The 23,433-nt window shown below is 47.3% G+C and overlaps 3 protein-coding genes and 1 long non-coding RNA gene across 4 annotated transcripts; all 4 read right to left on the bottom strand.

Annotated features, from left to right (window-relative positions):
• Positions 1 to 72: 72 nt before the first annotated feature.
• On the bottom strand, positions 73 to 798 carry LOC112891008. Its single transcript, XM_025957900.1, has one exon. It carries the CDS (start codon positions 666 to 668, stop codon positions 393 to 395), a length of 276 nt encoding a protein of 91 aa, XP_025813685.1. The 5' UTR covers positions 669 to 798; the 3' UTR covers positions 73 to 392.
• Positions 799 to 3,764: 2,966 nt separating this feature from the next.
• Positions 3,765 to 5,273, bottom strand: LOC112888424. Its single transcript, XR_003227815.1, has 4 exons — positions 5,115 to 5,273; positions 4,932 to 4,987; positions 4,156 to 4,197; positions 3,765 to 4,041 (listed from the first exon to the last, which is right to left on the bottom strand). It is a non-coding gene; the product is annotated as an uncharacterized LOC112888424 (long non-coding RNA).
• A 4,250-nt stretch (positions 5,274 to 9,523) lies between these two features.
• LOC112889868 lies at positions 9,524 to 13,639 on the bottom strand. The gene is made up of 6 exons (XM_025956650.1): positions 13,432 to 13,639; positions 12,988 to 13,120; positions 12,620 to 12,723; positions 12,045 to 12,189; positions 11,826 to 11,966; positions 9,524 to 11,739 (listed from the first exon to the last, which is right to left on the bottom strand). Exons 1-6 carry the CDS (start codon positions 13,470 to 13,472, stop codon positions 9,886 to 9,888), a joined length of 2,418 nt encoding a protein of 805 aa, XP_025812435.1. The 5' UTR covers positions 13,473 to 13,639; the 3' UTR covers positions 9,524 to 9,885.
• A 5,352-nt stretch (positions 13,640 to 18,991) lies between these two features.
• Positions 18,992 to 23,236, bottom strand: LOC112891149 (protein PECTIC ARABINOGALACTAN SYNTHESIS-RELATED-like). Its single transcript, XM_025958083.1, has 11 exons — positions 22,725 to 23,236; positions 22,582 to 22,632; positions 22,387 to 22,477; positions 21,637 to 21,713; positions 21,253 to 21,341; positions 21,018 to 21,137; positions 20,506 to 20,622; positions 20,266 to 20,409; positions 20,058 to 20,181; positions 19,745 to 19,936; positions 18,992 to 19,525 (listed from the first exon to the last, which is right to left on the bottom strand). The coding sequence occupies exons 1-11, from the start codon at positions 23,028 to 23,030 to the stop codon at positions 19,163 to 19,165; spliced, it is 1,674 nt and encodes a 557-aa protein (XP_025813868.1). The 5' UTR covers positions 23,031 to 23,236; the 3' UTR covers positions 18,992 to 19,162.
• Positions 23,237 to 23,433: the final 197 nt, after the last annotated feature.

Raw genomic sequence — 23,433 nt, 5'->3', positions numbered from 1 at the left:
TGATTTTGAGCCACTGAAAGTTTCCACTCCAAAGCAAAAAAAAAACACAAATAAAAGGAAAGACAGAAGGGCAAAAGCAAACCAAATTAAGACGAGCATGATACAACTTGGACTTGCAGATTTAACATTCAATCAGAGTACAACCGCCATTTCTTTGCAGACCGAGAACACATAGCAGACCGATCTAGAAAAGCAGGGACACAGTGACCTGAGACGACACACATACACAGTTCATACATGCACACATGCCTATACAAACATAGCATGTACACAGTACCTCCACATATGCAGCAGCTATTCCAGCTTGGCCATGCACACAGCTTCTGCGTGCAGATGCGTGTGATCATCATAGTATACGGTGTAGGTAGGGTTACTGATTTGCAGGAGGAAGTTCAGAGGCCGCCGTAGCGGATGTCGGAGAACTTGGACTTGAGCCACTTGACGCTGCTGCGGACGGTGGTCTTGATCCGGCCCTGCGTGGCGAAGACGTTGTACGCCGCCACCCGCCGCCGGCGCTTCGCCTCCGGGTCGTCGCGGGCGCTCGGCCCGTTGAAGCTGTACGACTTGCCCTGCCCGCCGCCGCCGCCGACGTCCTCGTAGTCGTACCCGCCGCCGCAGCCGTAGTACGCCGACGAGTGCTCGTGCGGAACCGACCTGCACTTCTCCATGGGCGATCGGGATTCTAGCTCAGAACCACCTCTCCTCTTGTTTCTTGGATTTTGCTCGTGTGATGGCTGATAGGAGTGGTGAGGGGGAAGGTGGGTGATGAAGGAAGCTGCTAATTGAGTGGGGAAGGCGATAAAGGGGTGGGGTTTTCTATACCTGATTTGTTAGGCGATTTTGCACGGACCACCCCGTGCTTCGCGGTTGTGCTAAAGGTGGTCCTTTTGGTCATCCTTTACGACCGGAAAAGATGGGCTCGTGTTGCTTGATGATTAATCATGTAGTAAGCAGGTTCATTGCAGTTTCAGCGCAAGAATCTTCGGCCTTTCCGATAAAGTTTTAGGGTATTCTCATCTAAAAACAAATTTTGCGAGTACGTACTAGTTTAATTTATCGAAGATGCAATATCTAAGTAATCATTGTTCGTCACCGCTACTCGATATGCAGAAGCTGCGTATCTTTATATTAAAAATAGAAGTTAGAAGTTACACATCGTGCTACGAAGCCCGCCTTAAGCTGGATTACAAATTTGCCTGGGCTAAAATTTTACAAACAAAGTCGACTACTCACAAACTAAACAATCTAGCTTGACTGCACCCGCTTCGGTCCAAAGCTCAGCAAAAAATTATAATTCAAACTTTGATTAATCTCTCTGGTGTAGAATGGAACACAAGGTTGAATTGGCATGTTTTATGATCTCCGGCGTAACGCAGGCTTAAAAAAACAAACCCGCACATATGGAGGCTCAAAGAAGACTAGCCCTAGCAAATCTTGAAATTGACAAAATCATTACATGCCCATGCTATCTGCCAATTTTTTCTTTTAATAATAAACGCTCCATCTCATCATGTCACCTGTGTCCCTCCCCGTAATATTCAACGAACGGAGCTCCGTACCGCACGTTACACGCCAAAAGCAGAGGCCGCCGAGTCTTTTAAAAGAAAAGCTCGAGCAGCGATGCTAAGATAATCGGGGAGAAAAAGGATGACCATAAGTATCTGCAATTCTCGTAAACCCCGGGCGTGCCCGTGCGATTTTCCGCCGGCCGGGCCGGGCCTTGAATTGATTTGATCGGGCCACCGGGGATTGCTGCTAGCTATGGTGTGCTGTAGGGGAGTGGGGAGTGGGCGCGGCACTCACCCGCCCGTGTGCCCCACGTGCGCTGCTGGGCGATGGACATGGCCGACGGCTCTTCCCGGAGGTGGACGCCGCAACAGCGAACGCTCGAGAGATCCATCCCCATGCGGCCATGGTCTCTCCTTTTCTCCCGGGCCTAACCGCGACGCCCAGAAGAAGAAGAAGCTGCCTGCCCCGAGGCCGGGCCCGGAATGCCGGATCAGGATCTGCTCATCACTTGACCTGCTGGCAACCGGCACTTCTTCAGCTCGCTGGAAACCTGTGAAGATTCAGACTTTCAGTTGACGAATTGGCAACTTTTGGAACAGCACAGGTCGATCGTGGGCCCACCGGTCAGTGGCCATGGGAGGGCTCAGCTCCGTCGTCTGGCCTACCTGGAAGACTAAACAAGACTCTGTCGAGGTGCGGTGCGAGTAAAAGTGGATCGGGAAGCAAAGGTGCCGGCTCGATCGATCTGGGAGCCATCAGGGAGCAAGGAGACCGCGACCCTGTACACGAGGTTCCGTCGTGCCCGGCGTCGGCTATCCGGTCAGGTTCAGTGCACGGATCGGTCGACGAGAGAGGGAAAAGAATCGGGCAGCGGTGGGTGGCATGGCATGGACCAGTGGTGCTCCATCGACGCACCTCGCACCCATTGCCTCGACCCAACCGGGGGTCATCCGACCGGTCGCCTCCCCCGGGCCTCTCGCTTTCTTTCTCGTACCTTCATCATCATGCCGGCCTCGCCGCCGTCGTTTCCGCCGGGGCAAACGAAAGCAACGTCCGCCCGCACCACGACGAGCGACGGGGGAGCAGCCTCGTCGGGAAAACTGGTCGAAAAGATGGGGGATTTGCCCGGCCGATCCCGGGAAATTCTGCTCGGAGTCGCCGCCGCGGCCTCGATCGGCTGCCACTGGGTTGTCGCGGCGCCGGCACGCGGTGGCGTCGGCGTGGGAGTTCTGGCTCTGTTCCGGCTGGGAGGTTTCCAGGTCGCCTCCAGCACCGAATTCGTTTCGGCGACGATGGGATGATACCGGGTGATCCCCGGTCTTATTCTACTAGCAAGTACTAGTCATTAGGTGACCATTGCGTTTTCTGTGCGTGAACTATTCGTTGTGTCGACAGGTGAACGTGCCGTGTGTGTGATTGCGACTTCAATTTGCGAGTCCAATCACTCGGAGAGAGAGAGACGACGCTACACCCTTGTACTGTACTGATCGCCATGATGCCCAATCGTGCGTGCGTCCACTCCCACAGCTCCGATCCACGACAGGTCGACGATGGCTTGCAGCTGCTGACGGTAGTGGTGCCACACCGATCAATCAGTCAGTCAGTCAGTTTGGTCTGCCGCTGTTGGGGGTACGTACGGAGAGCATGGACGGGAGGATGGATACTCTGTCCGTGCACGATCGATCGGGTGACGCTCGGTAATGGATGCCGGGCTCGGGCTGTCCCCTGGAAAGCCGGGGGGATAGGGGCGGAAAGGCACGGCTGTCCCCCGAGTCGCCGTCCCCGGCGGCATCTCGGGCTCCACCGGCCGGCGGTAATGTTGTTAGGGAAGAATTAGTAATTAACAATACTAAAATGATGAAAAGGGAGCTATAGATCTGATCACGGACGGAGGCCTGCTCTTCCGGTGAGGCCGTGCGTCCTGATCTTTGGAACTGAAAAGCAGCAGCCAAAGGTTCAGTTTCAGAAAACGCAGCGCTGCGTCCCGCTCCACTCCTTTTGCACTGGGTGTTCAGATGAGAATATGAGATTACTGGTTCGCACACGCCAAAATTCACTGACGATCACCGATGCGCTCGTTGAATCCCAAAACGAAGGGTAGTAGCTGAGCCCCGAGGCAACACCTTGCATTGTATTTCTTTTGATCCTAGACATCTGTACCCAAAAAAACACATCTAGCATTGCTTTGCACGACATGGAAGAATGAAAACTCAACACAGATGCCAGATCCGCTTACTTCAAATCAGCACAGAAAATTTGAGATAACATCTTAGAATGCCATGTTATTATCATCGAACCATCTGCATCATAGCCATCATGTTTTTGGATCAAGCAACCAACTGCAGCATTACAACACAGAACCACTAGTTTTGTTACAATCACATATGGCGAAACACAGCCCACATTGGCAGGAGGTTTATCATTTCCCAAGTATCACACACATGCAAAACAGACTCATTTCTTCCCACTTTTCTTCAAGCCAGAGCCTCCAATTGCACCCTTCTGTGCCTTGGCCTTCAGATCCTTCAGTGCCTGTCAATGCAACAAAGACACAGCTTGTGTCAGCAAATTAGGGTCATAACTGAAGAAACAAGTACCATGTAGAATTGACTACAGCTTGCATATAGAATTGACTACTGGTCTCACCTTTTCCTCCTCTTTCTTCTTCTGCAGATACGCAAGATCAGTCTGCAAAGATAGATGGTATCAGAATGAAGTGAAGTGGAGACACATTGTAACTAATCAGTGAAGCAGTTTCAGACGACCCTACTACTGTATATGGCTACATTCACTAGTTTTACAAATCAAAAAAAGATGTGGATTTTTATAGCAGGAACAATGTCATATTAGATTGCTACTCAATCCTTGCCATAATATGATTGGTTATAATGAAACTTAACAGTCATATGTTCCACCAAAAGAACCACTAACATAAAGAGTATTTCTTTTTACAAAATTATTGCATTTCTCTCTAACTCAAGACATGAGGTTGTGCAATTCCAATTTAAGAAATTGTAGTCCCTATATACACTATATCCCAACCAGCTTAGATTAATTACAGATGAGAACAGGATAGAAAAAAGAAGCAGCTCCCAATTAGCACAATCCCTAATCATGAAATTAAAGATGCACCCGAAGCAAGTAAATTTCGACCAAAAGTCATGAGCTATGGACATGCCATCTACACAAGCTCTTTAGGGTAGAAAGAAAAACCAAGATCAGCCCAGTGGATTATTGGGGGAAGCTTATTGGGGATCTGCTAAAGCACCTCCCGCTAGAATTAGCTACGAATCAACCACCCTAAACAGGCGCATCAGCAGTCAAACCCTACGGTCAGAGACTAAACAGGCGCAGATCCGTAATCAGGCAACCAACCAAACGCGCAACGAAACGGGTGCAAAGGCCAACGCGTAGCAACGTACCTCGTCGTAGTCCTTCTTGTCGACCTTTGGCGCCTTCAACGGCTTGGCCTTCCCTCCTGCACCGACACCCCGAATGCCCAGCGGTCAGCAAACCAAATCGAGCCGATCGGCGCAGAACAGCAGCTAGATCCCGCGAAAGAAACGATCACAGGAGAAGGAAGGGAAACGATCAGACGAGCGCACCTTGCTTCGACATGGCGGATCGGGGGCGGGGAGGCGAAACCCTAGCTGGCGGGCGCCGCGGCGACGAGGGAGAGGTGGGGAAAGGCGAGCGAGGCTGCGGGAGACGGGGCGAGGTGGGCGAGCGAACGGCGTATATAGATCGAGTCGACGGGCCACAAGGTCGCGTGCACGAGACGCGACCCGCGAGGGGCCGGTATGGGAATCTTGGCATCTTTCGGCGGAGCTCGGGCCGGGCTTTCCTCTGGCTCGGCCGCTTGGGGGGAATGGGTGCATTCGGCCCGTGTAATGTAACCCCGAATGGGCTCGGATTCTCTTGCCATGGACTCTGTTGGCCCAAAACGTCCTGGGCTGTGTGTATTTCAAGCCGTGTGTGCTCGATCGTGTCTTTGTGTGCGTTACAACATGCAAGGGAAAATCGGAATTTCTACCTGTCACTCGAGTAAAAATCTACTATGTGCGTCAGTCGATTTTTTTTATCTGTTTGATCTCTTTTCAGCTCGTTCACAGACGTTGCTTCTCACCTTTGCTCCATGTGACAGTTACGAATCTCTTCTTAGTTATTGTATTTTTATGTAATCTCTTCTTCTCTTCCGTGGTCGTCGTTCCGCTAGCTTCTTGGCCGTTTGTTTCGTTGGCCTTTTCTTCAGTTTTCTCTATTTTTTTATTTCTTTGTGCACTTGAGGAGGTCAACCCCTGTTTGGCCTGCATCAAGTTATGTATGTAAACTGCTTCTTTTTTTAATGAATTCTTTGGATCAGATTACTTTAATGGAAGAATTAATACAATTTTTCGATGTCCAAGGTACATGAGTGGTGAAATTGATTAGTTACTATGCATGAATTTCTTGTATTGTTAAAATCATACTAAAGGATGCAATCTCTTTGCCTCCGATAACATTATGTTATGTTCTTGTAATATTAATATTTTTTTAGAGACTAAGTTACACTCAGTTTGTTATGTTAGTTGTGATGGAACCTACCAATCATGATTCAAGTCCTAAACTCGACAAGGATACTCGTATTTTCATGTATTTAGGAATTAATACCGCTATTCTTTTTAGGAGTAGACGATTTGTCCATCGATAACGAGATCATAGAAGTAAGTTTGCATGTATGTATTCATAGGTCTGGATGTACGTACATGTGTAAATGTCTGCATCGATAAAAGAAATATTAGAATATTGATCTTTTTTTGTTAACAGGTATGTTTCCTTTTCCAGGTTTGGTTAACATAGGGATCTGACTTTTATTTGGCTGGTTCAGTTACTTGTTTCAATCAATTATAATATTGAAGCTGTTACTGTTATGTATGGTGTTATTTCTATGGGTAGGATGAAATTAATGGAAGAATTTGCAATGTTTTTCTTAAGTCTAAGTATGTTTTAGTATTATCAATTTCAGTTTTTCTATATGTTTTTAAATTCATGTCATGTCCATGTCGTCGCCCTTTGTAATGTTTTGAAAAAGGACTTCTGATTTGTAGATGACGGATCCATTGTTTGGGTGGGGTCCTTTTTGAGTGATTTGTGCCCAGGTTTCCAGCTGATTTTCCCTCTTGCGGGTCACTAACCAACAAAATCGAGTGATATTTATCTTCACGTCACTCAAAGCCACATGGTCTTGGCTTCAATTGATGAGGTTGTGTTTTTTTACTCGATTGTTAGGGAGTCGTTCCCAAGGAAAATTGCATGCTCTTGTGTCTTTCTATATCTCCTCCAAAGCCAAAGTCGAAACTTTCTTTCCCCTTGTGTCTCTCTATATCTCCTCCAAAGACAAAGTCGAAACTTTCTTTTCCCCATCACCTCGTTTGCTACAGTTTAGAGAGGTGAAAGGGAGGGTGAGCGTCCCCGCCGGCGCTCCGCCGGTCTCTTCCGCCCCCAATGGCCCCTGAGGCATCGCTAGGTGGTGGAGATCGTTGGCCTCCTGCCGGCTAATGGCGTGGGTCGTAGTTTGAGTCCTAGAGTGTCTAGGTTTAGTTTCCAGGCGGCGGCGGCGGCAAGGCGCTGACGCCGACGTCATGGCGGAATAAGTCTTTCTTGACTCTTCCTTGCCTCGTCGGCGCTCCGGTCTAGCACCGACGGCGAGTCCATGGAGGAGGGGTTGTACATGAGTTCTTCGGCGGCGGCTCATCGTCGGTCCTGTACAGTAGTTCTTCAACGGCGGCTCGTCATATCGGAGGAGCGCGGTCATCGGTCTTTTGCTTGGAGGATGCGGAGGAAGCTATGGGCTTTGCAGAAGCGAGGAGGTTGGATCGCTCTCAAGTCTCCGGCGGCGGCGGTCGTTGTCATCGACGAGGTTGGATCCAAGGTCAAGGGAGCTTGGGGCGTGTCTCTGGTCGAGGGGCGTTCAGCGACGGCTACAGCTCATCTATTGGGAAGTATCTTCTGCGGCTCGTTTCAAAACCTTCGTGCAATGGAGTTCCCCTTGGCCTAGGGTGCGGCGGCGGCCGGATTTGGTGGGGATCCCTTAAGCTTCCGGTCGACAATGGGTCCAAGGACTTGTTTGCAATTTTTATTTTTCTTGAGGCCCTTTGTGCAAAAAGGATGGGTTAGCTGTACTCTTCATCCTTTTATGGCGTACTTGTGCCTGTACGGGTCTTTGTACTTTTTCTTACCTCTTAATACAGGTACGTTTGCTAAAAAAAAGCCGAAGCCCAAAGGTGAACTTTTTTTATAGGAAATCCAAAGATGAACTTGAGCATTGATCATGTGACCATATGTTTATCCAGGCTTATCATACCTCTGGACGTTACTGACGAGTCACCGTACATAGACGGTACACCGGTTTTTTTTTATGCACATATCCATCCATCCTCCACGAAAGCCGACACGAAACCACCCAAAAAAAAGTCCACGAAACCCCAAAAAACCCCTTGGTCTGCTGCTGCTGCTGATCACCCACGCCGAGCGCCACGCCACGCGGAGCAGAACTGCAGAAGCTACAGGCGCCGAAAGGGGACGCGCGCGCGAAGGGTGACGAAACGGGGCTGCACGAGCTAGCCTCCGCGGCAGGCCCCGAGATAGGCTCGCGTGGGCGGCGGGGTGGTTCGCCCTCGATCGCGGCCGTTGCTTGTCCGTAGTACGGCGCGGCCGGGTGGCGCGGCCGGTGGGCGCCCCCCGGACCAGCGCCGCGAGCCGCCGCCAACCGTTTGCGTCGCGACGGGGGCACGCCTGCATTGCATCGGGTGCTGTCACGCCTGCGCTACCTGCTCGCCGCGCCCATCTGTCCGTCGGCGTCGCTGGCCGGCTCCCCCTCCCCGAGGGTGTATAAATAGCCAGACCCCCTGTGAGGCTCTGACCAGGAGCTGTCGGCATCAGGCGTTCCGAACAAATCTGCAGCTTTGCAATCGTTTTGGCGACGGTCACCTCCGCTGCCAAGTCAGCTGCGACATTGTCGCCGGCCGGCCATCGCCCATGGTGAGCGAGGGTCTCGTCTGCGCCGTGTCCTGGCTACGGCGGAGGCGGCCGTGGCGTGACCTCTGCTCATGGGTTGACGTGTTTCCTTTTTTTGCTAGTGCAGGCTCTGCTGCCGCTGTTTCTCAGGCCGGTCGCGCGGTTCGCGGCGAGCGTGGCGGTGGCGGGCGGCCCGGCGGCCGTGGCGGCCACAATCCTGCACCGCGCCGGCGCGCTGCCGAGGAACCGGGGCCTGGAGCGGCTCGTCCGGGACGACGCGCTCCAGGACGGCCGGGGCCACGACTGCATCGCCAGCTTCGTCGTCGGCGTGATGCGGTGCCTGTGCTAGGGGTTGATGGCCGCAATGCTGGACATGTCTGTGCATTGGCATTTCGATCAGTCAGATGGCCTGATCACACATTCCCCCCTCTCTATTTTAGCTAGAGACGGCACTGGATTAGCAGTGTGTGTAGCTCTTGGTTGCTGTAGATTTTGTAACATGAAACTTGCATTCCGATCACGACCACTTGCACTCTGACCTGAACACTTTTGGGATCTGTTGCTTCTGCTCTGCAGAGCCCATTGTTTGAGGTTGGTGAGAGATTCCCCCATGGTTTTGGAAATGGAGTAGCATTACAAGTGGCCGCCGCCATGTAGGCTTCTCAAAGCTTAATAAGCAGGCTAAACCTGACGTCTTCTACAAATCAACCGGCACTACAACTACAATAAGAACCAAGTGTACCTCTTGCAAATATGACTTTTTTTTTCACAGGAGAAACAAACAAACAAACAAAAAGTGTAGCACTTGTAAGACACGACGCAAGAAAAAGACTACGGAGGGCAGTACAAGTGGACTTGGGAATGTAGAAGTAGTAGTAGTCTCCCATGCAGACTGCAGAGCTGTATGTCCAGCTCTTTCTGTACAAACATGCAGGATACAGCAGACTCATACAAACTCGGGCAGTTGAAGAGAGAGATAACCACTGAGACTTTTTATCAACAACATTTACACACATCCCATCATGAATTTGTGAATTAGTACACCGAATCTGAATTAGTACATCAAATCCAACCCCTATCAATAAAATGAAGAATAACCAATGGAACTCCGTATCAACTGTATCAATCCTCAAACCAGTGCTCCTATTCTGCACAAACACCTGGTGCCAAGGAAATCCTATAACAAGGGCACTATAGAAAAATCAAACAGAAAAACAAAAGAGTAAAATGCATACACAAATCTGTTTAATCTCTTATAGCCTATAGGCACTGCACATACAGAATGACTCAATGGTTGTGACTTGCAAGGAACTGTCAACAAAGGATCAACTCTTCAGCTGAAAGAACGTGTACACAAGCCAAATGCAATCTTATGCCACCTCAAACCTTCCTCAGAGCATTGACCCGGGCAGCCAGTTCATCAAAGTCCGGCATTTTGGGGTGCACACGCACGCTCCTAGGAGCGTCCGGCTGCAGAGAGGTGGACCGAGCAGGAACCTTCACTTCTTCACCCGGGCCAATGGATTCAGGTGGTAGCGAGATAGCTCTACCTGGAGGATGCAAGGAAAGCTTTTTCTGGGAATCAATTTGTGCTTCCGGGTCATTATCAGCTTTGTTGGTTTGATCCAAACCTTTCTTGCTATAATGCATCAGGAGCTTGTCCATCATCCTTTCCTCCTCATCAAGGTTACCATTGCATCTGTTTTTGTGTCTCCTATGTCCATTTGCGTTTCGAGGCAAGAGATTACCAAAATCAATAGCAGTATCATCTGCTTCTGGTTGCTGACGCTGCATGAACCTGTCATAGTCATTGTTGTGGTTCAAAGCTCCGTTCCTTACGCCTGTGTGCTTTGGTGAGCTACTAGTAGTTCTCTCACCACCAACAACATCAGCAGTCCCATTGCCTTTCGGGTCAAGATCATATTTAAAATCATTCTGCCTGCTTGAGTGGCTTCTGTGACTGCTGGGTGTTTGGCCTGTGGCCTTCTTCTGATTGTTAGGCACATCAGGAGCTGGAGGCTTTGCACTTCTCCTTCTGACAGAAACAGGGCGATTCACATCTTTTTCGTCCAAGTGATCAGTTTCTCCAGAGATGTGCTTCCTGTAACCACTTGGAGTTCGCTTTTCAAGATCACCATTCACAAGTTGTTTGTTAGATTTTGGTTTCACGTAAGGGGGTAACATAGTTGTTGCCCTCTCTGTCACTCCTTGTCCTTTCTGCACCAGATTTCCCAGATCAGCAAAATATTGCGGCTTGTCATACAAGAAACCATTGTTTGCTTGTTTTTCAGTAGAATTCTTCATATTTGGCCCATTCATCTTAGCATAAGGAGGACCCTTATTTCTAGTGATACCATTCAAAGGACTCACTGGACGTCCTTGATTCTCTAGACGTGGAGCTACACCAGGTCGTGATGGGTGGTGGCGACGAATGACTTCCTCGTTCTCTTTTTCAACACAGTGTTCTTTCACAACCTCCTTTGGCCTGGCATTTACATGAACTGTTTTGTTGCTTTCTGTTTCAGGAAATTTGACTGCACCAAATCCCTTCTTAGGTAGGCCATTGAGGTCAAGCTCCACTGCTTCCATCAGCTCCTTTTCGGAAGGGCGACCATCTCTTCTGTTAAGCTTCTTAACATCTTTTTGGGTGTCCCTTCTGTTAATGTCCACTGGAGAAACTGATTTCTGCAAATGTTCCTTATCAGATTTATCAGATTGCTGCTTCCTGGAATTCTCATCAATTAGACCGATGCCATCAGTAGTGGCCTGGATATCTTTTCGGTTCAGCTTTATTTTCACTTTCTCAGTACGGCATGCAGGTTTAGCACCGTATTTTCTTTCACATGAAGCATCCTCATTACCCTTCTGCTTGTTGGATAAAGGCACTGATAGTTCTGCTGGCTTGATTGAACCATTCTCAAGCATATCCTTATCTTGCTTTCCATATGGAGAATCCTTACTGCACTTCTGCTTGTTGGATAAAGGCATTGCTTGTTCTGCTTGCTTCCACGAACCCTTCTCAAGCATATCCTTAATTTGTCTTTCATGTGGACCATCCTGATCACATTCTTGCTTGTCGAATAAAGGCATTGCTAGTTCTGCTGGCTTCCCTAAACCCTTCTCAAGCATATCCTTATTTTTGCTTTCATATGGACCATCGTCATTGCATTTCTGCTTGTTGGATAAAGGCATTGCTAGCTCTGCTGGCTTCCTTGAACCCTTCTCAAGTATATCCTACAAAAAACACATTCCATGAGTCCAAGTTACGGACAAATATTGTTTCCCTAATTTATCAAGTAGTAAATTTGAGGAGCACTTACATGTTCAGTTTCTGGCATTGTCCATAACTTGAGTTTCAATTCCTTTGCATCAAAACTGACGGAAAATTCTTCAGCGATACTTTGCATAACTTGCAACTTTTCCTCATTAGTGAACTCTGTACTGTCAAGCTTCCGAACAAACTGCAGACACAAGGATTGAATTAGGACCACAAAGCATAAAGCAATTCAATAACAACAAAGTCGCGTCATTTTGTGCACCTCGAGGCTAACAAAAGGCTCAACAAAATTGCCATATCTCTCTGTGAATATGAGCCTTAGGTCACACAGTTCAGGCAGATCAGGAAATCGAGCAGCAGCAAAAATCAGAGTTGACACCGCTTCTCTGGTTTCTGGGGGACACTCCCTGTTTGGAAAGAAAGAAACACAATTGCGGTCATCATTTAACAGTCAAGACAAATGGAAATGCTTCTCTATTTGAACTCTTAGCATGCTAGTAATGGTTTGTTAGTATTCACAAATTGAAGTTCCAACACTTTAGTAACATCAAAGCAGACAGGCAGACGTATCAAGTCGATATGCTGTATATAGTACTATGAATGCTAATACTCCTGTGCCACTGTCTTAATAGCTCAACAAAAGCAACACAGCCAAGCAGCCAGCCAGGGTCCCTAAAGACATGAAGTCTCCAAAAGGCCCATAGTCAACCTTATTGCCCATTAAAAATATGTTTCATAGACTAATTCCTCAGTGTTACCAACTTACCATTATTGCTAATCGTTAGCAACAGAAAGAAGGAATCAAAACCAAACGTTGGTTGAGTTGACTATATTTACCTCTGCTTCTGAAGGCTGCCAAGTTGCTTCCCAATGTAATCACAGAACCCCACGATCATATCATAGCAAGATACATGATTCAACTCAACTATCAGCCCATCGATCTGCATTCCAGATTAAAATTAGAGCCAGTAAACAGAATCACCTCTACCAAATTAACCACAGTTTGACCACCGACCAGTAAAATCCTTGCACAAAAAACTGCAACTTTTCCAATCAAAAAGGAAGGGACACAGAGCAGCTTTCATCGATTCAACCCTATGATAACTTCCTCCCCAATTCGCATTCGCTCCCAGAACAAATATCATTTGTGGCGCCAGAGCAACCGAAACGCAGTGTTGAGCAAGGGAGAGCCTGGATGAACGTACCCGTCCGAAGGCGTGGGTGTCGAGGCCATTGGCGAGGAGGTCGGCGACGTCTTTCTTCAGGAACCGAATCATGGCGTGCTTCTTCCGCCGTATGGGTGCCATCCGCGTACGGATGCATTTGAACGCGTGCTTGCTGCATCCGTTGTGCAAAGAAACCAAAGATTGGTTAGCGCAATCCAAGAACAGAAGCCTTTTTTCTCGCTCAAGCCAAATAAACGCAACCGAATCATCAAGAACTGGAGGCGGAACCCGCATTGAGCAATCCCAGAAAATAAAACGAAAAGAGAAAAAAAAATCTAGCGCAAGAAACCAACAAGAAGACCGAAGAACCCGAGTAGACTCATCCGAGGAACAGCGACCGCAAGAACGAATCCAACTAGAACTGGAACCAGAGCAACCCAAGAACCATGAAACCTAACAACAAAGAGGTCAATCTTCATGTACCATTTGTTGTAGAACTTGGAGTTGAGCAAGGTATCAAACATCTTGTCCCCTCCACCCGTGACCTCCTCCCTCCTAGCCTAGCCCCCCTTCCTCTCGCTCCCCCTGCTCTTCGACCAACAGGCGAAACTACCAATGGCGTCGTCAAGACATGAGGAGGAGGGTCTTTGAGGCAGAGTTAGGAGGGGAGGGAGGGGAGGGAGGTTGGGGGAAGAAGTCGACGAAGTGGAGGTCTGGAGGAGGTGGTGGGCAGATTGCAGTCTTGCAGAACGGAACAGGACGGACGTGAGCTGAGCTGTTGGTTGCTGCCGCTCTGCCGCCGGCAGGCGCGGCCAGGCCAGGTGGCGGCGAGGGGGTTCCGGGTGTTCCCAGCCGTCCGATCGGATATCGACGGATCAGGACGGCAACGGGGGAAGGATCGTAAGAGACACGGGGAGAAAAAGGTTGCGGAATAAAGCAACCGCCTTTCGAAATTCAGACGCCCTAATCTTGCAGTAGCCCGTTGCGGAACCCCTGCGAGCGCCTGCTGAGATTTGTCACACCAAATTTTAGGAAATCATCTCACATCATGAGATGTTCAGATTAATGACTTAGAGCAGGTACTAGATGTCATCTAGTTTTTCTTTTCTTTTAGGAGATGGAATAGACTATATTCGAGTTTTTTTTATGTTGTCAATCCAGCAAAGTTCATAACATACCTTCCACATACATTGCTTGGAAATCTTTCAAAATTTTACCCATGACATGCTGGATCCTCCTTTTCTTTGTACTAATGTGATTTTGATTATACCTGCTGTAAGATTCATAAGAAAGTTTTACGAGTTGCCTACTTGCCAACATGTTGTGCTGGTGCTGCACATGTTGACTTCTCCCAACATTCCAACATACGCTGCTGCTTCGTAGAATCTCTGTTTCAAATTTCAACTCATTTGTCTGCTTCTCGTGCAGGTGCTTATCCTGACACATATGGTAAAAGAGAGATTAGCACAAATGGTTTCACATACTTCGAGATGGAAATGTCAGGTGCTTCATCATGTGTGCCTTTTCCGTTGGGTAGCATGGAAAGCTCACGGACTGAAACGAACGGCAGGGGACAGGCTTTCAGAAAAGCTTTCGTTTCGGCAATGGCTTCCTTGTACCACACTCTTCCAAATAGTTTCAGCTGATCCAGAGAGATTACTGGTCTCAGATTCCAGCAGCAAATCGATCGATCGGCAACATAGGCATGAGCTAATCCACTCAACTTTCTCCTGGGGCATGGAGAAACTACCTGAAGATCTGCGGAAGCTCTACGAAGAAGACATGCTGAAAGATGGTGGTGACCTGGTGATGCTATCCGTCTGAAGTGGCGACCTGGTGTTGCTATCTGCCTGAAGTGTCCTTGTTTTCCACCAGGAGTGGGGAGCGTTTTTTAGATTTAGTTTCTTCAGTTGTTTTCAGTTGTTTCAGCAGTTGTTTTCAGTTGTTTCAGTGCTGTCTTTAGTTCTCAGCTCTTGTTTTTCTCGTCTTGAGAGGCTCGGCTTTTGCTTTTTGTGGTTCTCTGAGCTCTAAAACTGTGTAATGGCACCCTCATTCTCAGCGCTGTAAACTAGGTCTTAGCTTATAGGTAAGATGGGGGTTGTCACCCCTTAAACTTAAAATAAATCCACTCAACTTTCACCTGCCAAACCATTCTCCCATGATGAACGAAAAGAGATTGCATTTGCAGCCTTTCCGTGTGCCTTGTAGCCGTTGACAAAAACTTTCCACAACATGGTTGGCATGCCATGTCTAACAGAAGAAGAAGAAGAAAAAACTCTTCAGAAAAACAAGAGGCCTTGCCGCCATTGGAATCTCGAAGGAATACATCGCCATAGAGAAAGCTTATCACCGGTGGAAGTCAGAAGACTAGCATAGGACGTGGCTAGGTGACAGGTTCAGGTTCTTTTCTGAATTCCGACGAACAGAGAGAGTCAGAGACGAAGCATTTGCCGACAGGAAACAGGGGATTAAAGAAATCGGAAATGTTGTGCCGGCGTCCCGGCGAAGCGGAGCTCCCAATTTTGTTTGTATGCACGGACGCATAGCAGCAGCTCGTTGCTGGCTTCTACCGTCCTTGGAGGCTTTTAAAAGCAATATTTTCTGCGACATTGCGGACTGAACGACACACAAAAAAAAAACTGAGAAAGCAAGGACCGAATGCTTTTTCACGGTCGTTGACAACTTGACAAAGCCCAGAAAGACGACACATGTCATGGAAGATCCGATCCCTTGGCTAGATACAAGAAAAAAACCTGGCAACCGAGAGGGGGAAATCGTCAAATTTCGTGGCCCAGGTGTCGCCAGGTTCCATCGAATTCCTGCCAAAACCTGGCAACCGACAAAAAAAATACGTCCTCCACCTATTTTTATAAGACGCATATGCATATCAAAATTCAAACTTTGCAATATTTGACCAATAATTTGACTATTAATTTTTTATTTTTATCATGTAAATTTTATATGATTGGATTCGTAATCATATATACTTTACCATGATTATGATTATAAGTTTAAAATTATAAATAATATAATATATGATAAATGAATGGTTAAAATATTATTTGAAAAACCGTGCCATATTATACTATATTTTATAAAAATGAATGGGGGAGTATACTAAGTACTTCCGCAGAAACAGAGTAGCAGTGTATCTATCCCTGTGCCGGCTCGGAGGTTGGAGTTCCCAGCCCAAGAACCTGGCCACCTGGGTCCCCCATCTGGACGTTGCGCGGCCGTCTTCCAACGGTCAGAACGGCCCGTGTTGTGCCGCCGACATGTGGCCCCGCGAGAGCAGCCTCCTTCCTACGGGCTGCGGCAGCGTGCGCTAACGGATAGGAGGGGGAGCCGTCACGTGAGCTGAGCCGAGGATGCTCCAAAAGCTAGCGTCTCGAGATCATGGCGGACGCACGCGTTCTCCTCGGCGGGGCACGGAGCCGGACGATGCTTTGGATCAATGTGCCTCACTGGGCAACGCCAATGATGACTTGATAAGCGAACTTCAAAATGACGGATCAAGGCAGAGGTAACGATGTAGTATTGGAACATTTATTGTGCATCTCGGCCGGACACAGGCTGTCTTCTAGCACCAATTTCGCTTCGCATACAGGAGCGATAAGCATGCACAGATTTATTCGAAGGATTTTTATCGCCTTCGGCTTCGCCTATTTACGTAAATCAAGATACCGTAGCGTGAAGCTATTTTATAAATCGAGTACTTCTTTCGGCTTCACAGGCTTTGGCTTGACACGTGAGGCGTTTTAGAAGAAGCTCTTCCAAACGGCCCCTTAACCACGATCCTTTAAACGATCGCTCTAGTTTAGGTACCGTGTCATAAATATTCCAACTGAAGCACCTAATTTAGCGCTAAACACGTCGATTTAGGAAATAGGATGCAGAGGCTTACCATGCCTTTGAAGGTCCAATTCGCAGAAATGGCAGCCACCAGGGACGGATCCAGTGTGAGGGCGGGGGGGCTGGAGCCCCCTACCTCCATGCAGCTCATGAAATCCCTCCAAAAACTTTTTCAACAATTTTTAATAAAAGAAGAAGAGGAAGAAGAAGGATAAGCACCTCTAAATTCAGATCGTAGATCCGCTCTTGACCGCCACTGCTACACTCGCGCAGGCTAGCTATTGCTACTTGCGTGATCGGCTATAACAACCCTGTCCCACTAGCACTAGCTAGCTGCTGGTTCACAACTTCAGAAACCTCCTCGGCGTCGTCACCTTCCACTGCTCATCTCCATCTCTCCCTTCCTGACGTCCATCCCATCCGTGCGGCATGGCTTAGCTAACAGCTCCTGCGGCTCCTGGCGGCGACGCGGCCTCCTACTAGCAGATGCTGGGAAAGCTCTGCTTCTGCGCGCCGTACCAGTGCAATTGTGGTTCTTCCACTGCCAGGATGTCCGCATCGGCCAGATCTCAGTAGTCGTCGGCTCGGCGGCGACGCTGTTGGTGGCCTACATCTATAAGCTTCCCCGCCGAGCCGATCTTCGGCGTGCTCGTACCGCAGCCACCGTCAACATACCACTACCATAAGCAAGGTCAGTGTAACACGGTAATAATAGAGGAGGACACACATGGTTGTGCCTAGGGACGAAGGTAGGTTATGATTAGGGCCTTAGGGGAGAAATCGATGATCGGATCTAATTTTTCACTGTATATGCACCTGTTGATAGCTTAACTCCATGCAGGTAAGCGCACATCTTCTTCAATTTGCTCTAGCTTCGCCACTAACTGTGCCGCATGTGTCGATTTGGTGTTGAGCTGGTCTCTCATCTCGTCTCTTGTGTGCAGTCGGCTTGTTCACTTGGACGTGTTTGTCAGTAGTTCTCTCGTCTATTCATTATGCTTGTGTAACTGATAATGGAGAAAGAAACAATACATGTACCGTATGCGACCGCATGCAAAGTGATGTTTTACAAAATCACAAAGTTGAGAAAAATGAGGATAAAAATATAATTACACTAAATTAGTGTAAAGTAGAGGTAAGAATACAAATATCCTTTTTATTTTACGAGATCATATCAGGCCACCCATGATGACTGCTGGCAGCTCGTCCAGTCCATCACCTGGCTATGCATTACAACCTCTGGATGTCCACCGTACCAGCATCCTCTCGAATCTCGATTATCGCAGTTCACAAAGTTGACGGCACCACGCCCTTCCTGTGAAAACGTCCACTATGCATGACTGATGCAAAATGCAGGCAGTTCTGTGGCTGCGTGGGCAGATCGTCGTAAACTGATGACCAAGGGTCACATGAAGAACCAGACAGAATCTTCTCTTTTCTTAGCACGAGAAAGTCCAAAACTCGTGCGTTCGATCTGTTGCACGTTACCATGAGCAGTGGCGGAGCCAGGAATTACACATAGAACGAGTCGAACATGAGCTATCCCTTCCGTCCTAAAAAAAAACAAATCATTCTAGGCGTGTTGTTTCCTGTTGATGTTGTCTTTGAGAACTTTTCTCGCAGTTTAGATGTTATAGTGGTGCATAAAAATGAAGATTGATATCTTCCAAAATCAATAAATTTTTTTATACAAAATCCCTCATGTTCTTATAAAAGAAGCAAGATATTTTACTTTTAGATTTAATGATACTTCCATGGTTACCCGCAAAAAAATAATGATACTTTCACGATTAATATATAATTTATATTTTCTACATTACACTGATTCAATATGTGCTTGGGAAGACAAAACAAACTCATTCTAAGATCTAAAAATAAGAATTGCTTACTGTTCCTAACATATATGTGCTAATCAACCGAGGGGGAGGGGGGGGGGGGTGTTGGCGTGGGGGAGCATGGCCCTGCCCGAGCCGCCCCTGGCTCCGCCAGTGACCGAGACCTGAGCGACAATCTGTAGGATTCATGCTCCAGCTCCATGCACATTTGCAGGTAAAATCTCAAGCCCTCACGGTAGCAGAAAATATTCATGTATGAATTTCATAGGCAGGGAGAAGCTGCTGGAAGATGTCGTGTCGTATATCTGCTGGCACGATTTTAGCTGTTTTCATCAGAAAAGACTATTGTCTACACATTTATGCATCAACTATACAGTTTCTTGTGGAAAGAAAGATGAGGATTCTGCATCAATTGGGGTTTAATATACAGTACAAGTGGTAAAAATAAAGTTATACAAAATTTGCGACATCAGCATATGGACAAAGAATAACTATGATTCTATGAACAATCACTCGTGCTCTATAACTTAAGCTCTACACATGCAAGGGGTGAGGGGATTTTCCCAAAGGTCATAGTGTGGGAAAGTGGGCTCAGGGAGGCCGGTCCGTGTCTGATGGGTGATCATCACATTCTCCACGAAAGTCGCCCATGGCATGTAAGGGTCACCAAAGAACTTGGACATGAGCCCCTTGTCTGGCTTGATAGACTTGAGACGGTGGCGCCCCATGTAGCGGCGGTAGCCGATGATCAGCTTGGCAAAATTGCCGCCGTGGGTCATGACAAACACGTCTGACTTCAGGCATACCAGGAAGTCCAGCGCAGCAAGGCTGGTTACATGCTTCTTGAAAGGCTCCATCTCCTCCTTGCTTGCAAGATCTTCTTTGCTAACCTGCAGTTGCCAAAGGATTGGTCAGTTGCTTCTTGAGCAGCATGATCAGTTGTGTCTCAGGCAGCTTCTATAAATTCCATAAATCTACAATGGTAATAATAAGAGATATTTATCTCGATTATACATATTCCTTTGGACGGTTTTTGCTGTATTTCTGTCTATATTTGAAATATCAATGAGAGGGAAAAGAGGGCATGTGTAAACTTCAGAGGCACCTACCAGATTGGGGAACATATTCCTCAAGGGTGCCATTCGAGTGTTTCCACCATATACCTGCCCCGATGCAACATATATCTGAGTTTCCTTTGTATACCCCATAGCACGCAAAATAACTCCTATTTCCCCAGGTTCGAGTGGGCAGCGGCCTTCTTTTCTCTTCTTAAGTGCTAATGGCCATAGATGAGATCCATTCTGCAAGCAAGTAGAAGTGAATAGAGTATATTCAAATAGTACACTCTCTAGTCTCCACCCTTAAATCTTTTTAGGGATCATGTCATCGTCTGGCATTCAGAAAACTGAAAATTTATGTCACCTTGTACCGCCTTGGCCATTGTTGCTGTCTATAACTAGCCATCATAGCTTTCTCCTCTCTAGTTCCAGCAAAATCACAAAAGGAAAGCCCCACCATTCCTTTCTCAAAACGCAGGTGAAGAGCCCTTTTGAAGCAAGTGCAATTGAGTATGAGGTATCAATTTGTCAACTGCAAGCAAGATAAATAGAAGACAGAAAACCAAGCTTACATGTACGGATTTAAATTGACTGTTCGGTTCCTCATCCTTGTTGCTAGCTTGTCAGCCATTTCTTCAATGTGAGGTAGAAACTTCAAAGCATGATAATTAACTCGGCACCTGAGCCGGTTAATCTCCATTGGGACATTATCATACCTGAAATGGCAAGCTTAACATAATTAGCACATCTATAGATGCATCAAAAGGGTAAAAAAATGTTTTATATTGTCATATTGATGCTGTGATACTTACCCTAGCCTATCAACGAACGGCTTGATGGACATTATCTTTTTTTCTCTGATCCTTGGAAGCACATTGTCAATGTAAAATTGTGCTGATGCATACTTGGGGATATTTTTCACAGTGCGCCTGTTACAAGATAAAATAAAATAAAATAAAAATAAAACGCATACAGAACTTTAGAGGCAAGAATGGAAAACACAATCTGCAGCTGCATCAAGGCTGTACAAGGATAACTCTTGCAAAACCAAAAGTGAACGATGCAAGTGTATATGACTAGAAAACTAGTTTGCAAAGTGCAGCTATACAAAGCAAGCAGCAGGAGTATCCAGTCAGGTTGTCATTCCAATTCATCAGTTCATGTGATCAACAACAACAGCGGCAGCAGCAGCAGCAGCAGAGCCTTTTTTCAGGTTCATGTGATCAAGGTGTAATAATCCTCAGTGACAATAGTAATGCTTATATTGAGATGACAAAAAGTAATATCACCAATACAAGGGATAGCTGAAACGGATGCAACTAACTTTATACTGGTGAAAAGCTCCTCCTTTTCTGTGAACCAGTCAGGAATATCTCGCACAATGCGTACATCATCCTTCAAATACTTTATAAAATGATCTACATCAAAGATGTCTTCGAATTTCCTGCACAAAGAGAAACAATCTCAACTACTGAAGGTATCATGAAGAAGGAACGCATAATATAAACAAAAAGGGTGACCATAAGTTGTTTAAGAGAACATCATAGTTCATCACTTACGTTTGATCTTTCCATATTTGATCCTGCTTCAGCACTGGCAGAATAAGTGTGGCGTTCATTATCTTAGCAATTGCAACAGCATTACATATCTGTAAATGAATCAAATATTACAAACAAGTTAAGAGTTGTGCAATTTTACCAAGACAATATGCAGGTTTTAGTAGAAAACGTAACACTACATAAGAAGCTAACAAAATTTGCTGGCAACAAAATGGCAATCTTCCAGCATTCTAGTATTAAGAACCAAACATCATATAAAAAAAATTACAATGTAGAATAGGTCAGTCAACATTTTCCTTTTTAAGTCTAAGACTGTGGAATAACTCATGTGTTCACATGCCAACTATTTAGAGGGCATAAATTGTGAAAAGGGCACATACGTACAGCTATACGTTGCTGGTTTAAACCACCCTCAGCATGAATAAATATAAACCCAGAGGCTTCGTTCTCTGGCACAAGATCTGCAAAATAGAGGAGATCAAACTGGAAGTTGTCAGGATCCAACCATGATTTATGTCATGTGCTCTCAAGTTACAAATTGATAAGCAGAAACAAAAATGAGGAGCCAACACAGTTTGAAAACTCATGGCTTGCAAAGTTAAAACACTTCCCCAAGAGGGCATGTACAATGGAGGTACTTACACATGGTTCTTAGGTAGCTAAACCAGTTTTTTTTCTGCCACATCATATGCACTGGGTGCTTAAGGTGTGCTAACAGCCTAACAAGGTGGTTAAGCCTATTTAATCTCCAAGTTGCATTGGAGAGATTAATGTCTGTGCAGGTGCTTAAATACGTGACAGTATCCTCTCTCAGATATCACCAAAGCATTTTGCCTGTACATAAGGCTCCAAGGGGGGAAAGCATGGCACATGGGTATCAAAGAAGTTATGCAACTTTTTTTCTTGGGATGATTGTTCTATTTTAATTTTATTCTGCTATCATTGCTCATCCACTCCAACCAGTGTAATGGCACACGAAGAAGTGGTGCATCATCCAATGAAAAACTACATGGCTCGCAGTCCAAGTTACGGATAAGAAATCAAAGTGATCACTACAGCAAACTAGGATGCAACTAGAGCAGTTACCCAATTACCATCAACTTTTTCACTAGAACAATCAGATTCTGTACTTGCCTGAGATCTCGTCACTACGACGCTCAGCACACGGCTTCCAGGAAGTGGCTGCTGCATGAGGATTCTCCCACAGAGAGTCCCGCTCGCTCACCTGCAGCGTAACACCAAGCCAAACAAGATAACAATTCAGGTCCCAATCACATCGCATGCACAATTAGGTTCCCCAGTGCATTGCTCAAACGAACACCTCATTACCCGAGGGCAGTGGAGCCGAATCCCCTCCTTGCGGCACAGGTACGGCGCGTTCTAGGGTCCAGCACCGACACGAGAGTAAGAACCAAGCAAGAGATCTCCATGAACGTAATCGAGATGCCGCAATCAAGGAATCGAGAACTCACGAGGCGTGACCAGACAGAAGGGGCGGAGAAGAGCGCGGCGAGGGCGAAACAGGCGATTGCGGCGACCAGGATCCGGTAGGAGGTGGAGGCGGCGGGCGACCTGGGGTCCTCGAGCGCGAGGAGGGAGCGGACGGGGGGCGGGAGTGACCACCTCTGGTGGGGGCGGGGCCCGTCCTTGCCGCCGCCGACGCGGGGGGAGGCGACCAAGGGCGAGGACGCGGACGCGGCGTCGGCGTCGCGCTTGGACGGGGAGCTGGAGGCGCGGGTCGCCGCCGCCGCTGCCGTGGCGTACCGCAGCTCGGCCATGGCGCGGCCGCCGCCCCCGCCGGCGCGGGGGTGCCGCCTCTTCTTCTCCCTGCTTCTTCCGCGGCGGCGAGAGGGGAGTATCGCGGTTGCGGAGGCGGCAGCAGGCAACTGTTCGGATCTCCCGAGTGAAGTGAGGCGAGGTCGGGTTGGTTGGCCTGGCTGCGCCACCCGGAACAGGTTTGTTTTTCACCAGCTTTCCGGTTGTTCACAGTTCAGGACGACTTAAGCTTTCACATGGTCCCTTACTCCCTTAATATTTAAAAATGAGGTTCCACTTTTGAAATCCTTCCAAAAAAATGAACTGATCTTACGCAGATTTCTATTTTTAAATAGATATTTTGCAAACATTTGATCGTTTTGTTTTATATTAGAGATTTAGAACTCATTTAACCAACTTCAACGG

Source organism: Panicum hallii, chromosome 4 (assembly GCF_002211085.1).
Source record: "Panicum hallii strain FIL2 chromosome 4, PHallii_v3.1, whole genome shotgun sequence".
NCBI lineage: Eukaryota > Viridiplantae > Streptophyta > Magnoliopsida > Poales > Poaceae > Panicum > Panicum hallii.
Note: the sequence above shows the minus strand (reverse complement) of the source record. Positions and strands in the feature narration are given on the sequence as shown.

Excerpts from the sequence above, each read along its gene's own strand:
- LOC112891008 (XM_025957900.1), bottom strand. The coding sequence starts at position 668 with ATGGAGAAGTGCAGGTCGGTTCCGCACGAGCACTCGTCGGCGTACTAC.
- LOC112889868 (XM_025956650.1), bottom strand. The coding sequence starts at position 13,472 with ATGTTTGATACCTTGCTCAACTCCAAGTTCTACAACAAATG. Across the intron at positions 13,121-13,431 it reads TCCAAGTTCTACAACAAATG|CAAGCACGCGTTCAAATGCA; the intron begins GTACATGAAGAT and ends CAACGGATGCAG. Across the intron at positions 11,740-11,825 it reads CAATGCCAGAAACTGAACAT|GATATACTTGAGAAGGGTTC; the intron begins GTAAGTGCTCCT and ends TGTTTTTTGTAG.
- LOC112891149 (XM_025958083.1), bottom strand. The coding sequence starts at position 23,030 with ATGGCCGAGCTGCGGTACGCCACGGCAGCGGCGGCGGCGACCCGCGCC. Across the intron at positions 22,478-22,581 it reads TTCGGCTCCACTGCCCTCGG|GTGAGCGAGCGGGACTCTCT; the intron begins GTAATGAGGTGT and ends GTTACGCTGCAG. Across the intron at positions 21,714-22,386 it reads TCGTAGTGACGAGATCTCAG|ATCTTGTGCCAGAGAACGAA; the intron begins GCAAGTACAGAA and ends TCTATTTTGCAG.